Raw genomic sequence first — 2899 nt, forward strand, 5'->3', positions numbered from 1 at the left:
TCAGATCAATTGGTGTCTCCTTTATAAAGTTGTACAATAACGTCAATTGAAATAAGCAATATCATATGGAATCGTCAATCCAATTGGCACCTCCTCTTAAGAATGTAAAGTTGTCGTCAATTCATCGGATAACATCACTTAGTCCAAATCTAAAAATGGGATATTTTAGAAAAAAATTAAAATACAAATAATTTAAGAAATTAATTTAAAAAAATGAATTATTTGAATAAAAAAATTCTCATCTAAAATCCTAGATTTTTTTTTAAAATAACCAGTGTTTTAAAAAAATCAAAAATAACCAATAATTAAAAAAAAATACCAAAATAACCAATTTTACAAGAGGATGCGACAGATGAATTGGCGCATCCCCCTAAGCATGAAGAGGAGGCGCCAATAGCATTGTCGCATGCATTGGGCTCCTCATGAGGATGCGCCAATACTATTGGTACATGCATTGGCCCTCATGAGGAGGCGTCAATGCTCCTGGCGTCTTAGTGCAATTTGTAGTGTGGAGCATCACATGCAGGCGCTATGGGGATTGGCGCCCACACTACAAATTACACTAAGGTACCAGGAGCATTGGCGCCTCCTCATGAGGGTCAATGCATGCGCCAATAACATTGACGCCTCTTCTTCATGGTTAGAGGATGCGCCAATTCATCTGTTGCATCCTCTTATAAAATTGGATATTTTGTTTTTTTTTTAATTATGGGTTATTTTAAAAAAAAATTGAAAATACTGATATTTAAGAAAAAAATCAAAATCCTATGATGATATACCGATGAAATAAAAATGATTGCATAACTTAGAATTGACTTCTTTCCGAGACCCCTTGTTATGTGTCACTAAGAGCGAGAAAAAGAAATGAAAAAAAGCCGGTATTCCAAATAGTAAGGGATAAATAAGAACAATTATAAATTCATCCAAGTTGCACCCTTGTTTTATTTATATATTTATTTATGATATCATTAGGCAGTAGAACAACTTGTCATCACAAAGAGTGATTCATTGGCATTAGCAATTAACAAAGACATAGGTAACCGTAAGGTGACCCTGATGGTAACCCTGCCCGTTGGTATCCAGTTTATTGAACACGTTCACATCCAAATCCAACCCACCATTGTCGCACTGATCCACTATTCTCACCGTTGTCTGAGCTCCAGTCGCAGTGTTTCTCACCTACGCCATCACCACAATGTTATTAATTCAACTTTAACAAGTAACCAACAATTATAATTGATAATTGATCTTAATCTTAGTTAATCTTAATTAACTCCATGCACAAGTCGTGAAAAAGACACATACCCTCAAGCATTTGCCGCAAGAATTTCTGCCATGAGGGCCGGCGGGTCCACAAAAGGCAGTCCAACCGTATCTTTGACGCCATGACAAGGGCTGGTTAGCATCCCAGGTAGCACAGTAAACACCGGCGGTGTTGTAGCTCCAACCTATATTCTGAGGGTTGTAATTATTGTATGTTGCTCTTACGTTGTTCGCACTCTGGCCACTCACTAACATTGTTCCCAATCCCATAAGCAGGAAACACAGCACCAACAAGCTTAAACTTCTCTGTGTCCTCTCCATTTACTCTATGGTTTAATTTGTGTGTTTCATAGTAAAAGGCTGGTGTACGAATTTATAGATTTGAAGAAAGATGAATGATGCACAGCACTGTTCTGCATACGTAATCTCAAGTCCAACAATTAATGCATTTGTACCGTTTGATCATAGTTTAGTTTGTTTTACTATATCATGCTTGTTTGTATTTTGTTTTGGTTTTTAGTTACTGATTTGATCTGTCTTTTTTATTATTATTTGTCTTGACTTTTGATCTCCTCTTATCAACATGCCTAGATAAATATTCGGTGGATTTTCATGTTTATATACTCCCTCCCCCCCTTCTCATTTATAAACAAAATTTTATTTTTATGTTTATTGAATAATTGATATATCTAATTTATATATAGTCCAAATATATCATTTATTTGATAAACCTGAAAGTCAAATTTTGCTTATAAAAAAAATGGAAAAATGTGTTACCATCTAAAAATAAATTATAAGTCACTCGAAGTTGAAAAGTCAAGCGATTAATGATCATGTGATTTTTTCCCAAGTGACACTAAGTTATACAAGTATACGGATAATCAAACATGAGTCAATCAATTTTTGTTTAGTCTATTGGACTCTACCATGGTCGCCAAAAATATAGATTCATTCAAAATAGAATAGAGTGTCAGGAAGAGAGAGTCTAATGTTATATATAGGATTCAAGTTCTTCATTCCAAGATGCATCAGTCAAAAATACTTTAAGTTTGTAATTAGATCTCTTTGTTCTTACATACTTTTGTAACAGAGTGTTGTAAGATGTAGTTAAGTATTTGTTTTGGAGAATGTGGGTGTACCGGAGGTTTGGGTTAGTTGAGGGTATATTATGTGTCGTAACAAGCAATTAAGTTGTTGATTAAAAAAGCTCTATATCAAGCTATTAGGAATTAGAACATCACCTTAATGACTTGTAACAACTCTATATCAAATATTTTCATGTTGGACAAGGTTGTTGACTAAAAATTACTAATCCAATCAATTGGGTCTTAAGTCAATCGATTGGTTCATCAATTATGCCCATGGATTATTTTCTTTTATGATTTTTCCAACTCTTATATAAGAGAGGCTCACCTCTTCTTTATTTCACGTCACTTTCCAAAACTTTACATTTTCTTTGGATTTTATCCCTCTCTCTCTCTCAAAATATCTCTTTCACTTAAAGTTTCCATAATTGTGAAGAAAATGTTCCTTGTCAATTATAGCTTGGTTTTGATGAATAAAAGAGGTTATGTTAGAAGAAAGATCAAAGAAGAAAATTATTGGAATCAAGTAATCAAGTTTGCATAAATTTTGA

General features: G+C 33.9%; 1 protein-coding gene across 1 annotated transcript; it reads right to left on the reverse strand.

The window, feature by feature from the left end:
• Nucleotides 1–918: 918 nt before the first annotated feature.
• On the reverse strand, nucleotides 919–1621 carry LOC127098249 (pathogenesis-related protein PR-4). The gene is made up of 2 exons (XM_051036784.1): nucleotides 1306–1621; nucleotides 919–1179 (listed from the first exon to the last, which is right to left on the reverse strand). Exons 1-2 carry the CDS (start codon nucleotides 1582–1584, stop codon nucleotides 1015–1017), a joined length of 444 nt encoding a protein of 147 aa, XP_050892741.1. The 5' UTR covers nucleotides 1585–1621; the 3' UTR covers nucleotides 919–1014.
• Between the last annotated feature and the right edge of the window lie 1278 nt (nucleotides 1622–2899).

Source organism: Lathyrus oleraceus, chromosome 6 (genome assembly GCF_024323335.1).
Source record: "Lathyrus oleraceus cultivar Zhongwan6 chromosome 6, CAAS_Psat_ZW6_1.0, whole genome shotgun sequence".
Lineage (NCBI taxonomy): Eukaryota > Viridiplantae > Streptophyta > Magnoliopsida > Fabales > Fabaceae > Lathyrus > Lathyrus oleraceus.

Coding starts and splice junctions, on each gene's coding strand:
- LOC127098249 (XM_051036784.1), bottom strand. CDS start 1,584: ATGGAGAGGACACAGAGAAGTTTAAGCTTGTTGGTGCTGTGTTTCCTG. Junction 1,180..1,305: donor CTTGCGGCAAATGCTTGAGG/GTATGTGTCTTT, acceptor GTGATGGCGTAG/GTGAGAAACACTGCGACTGG.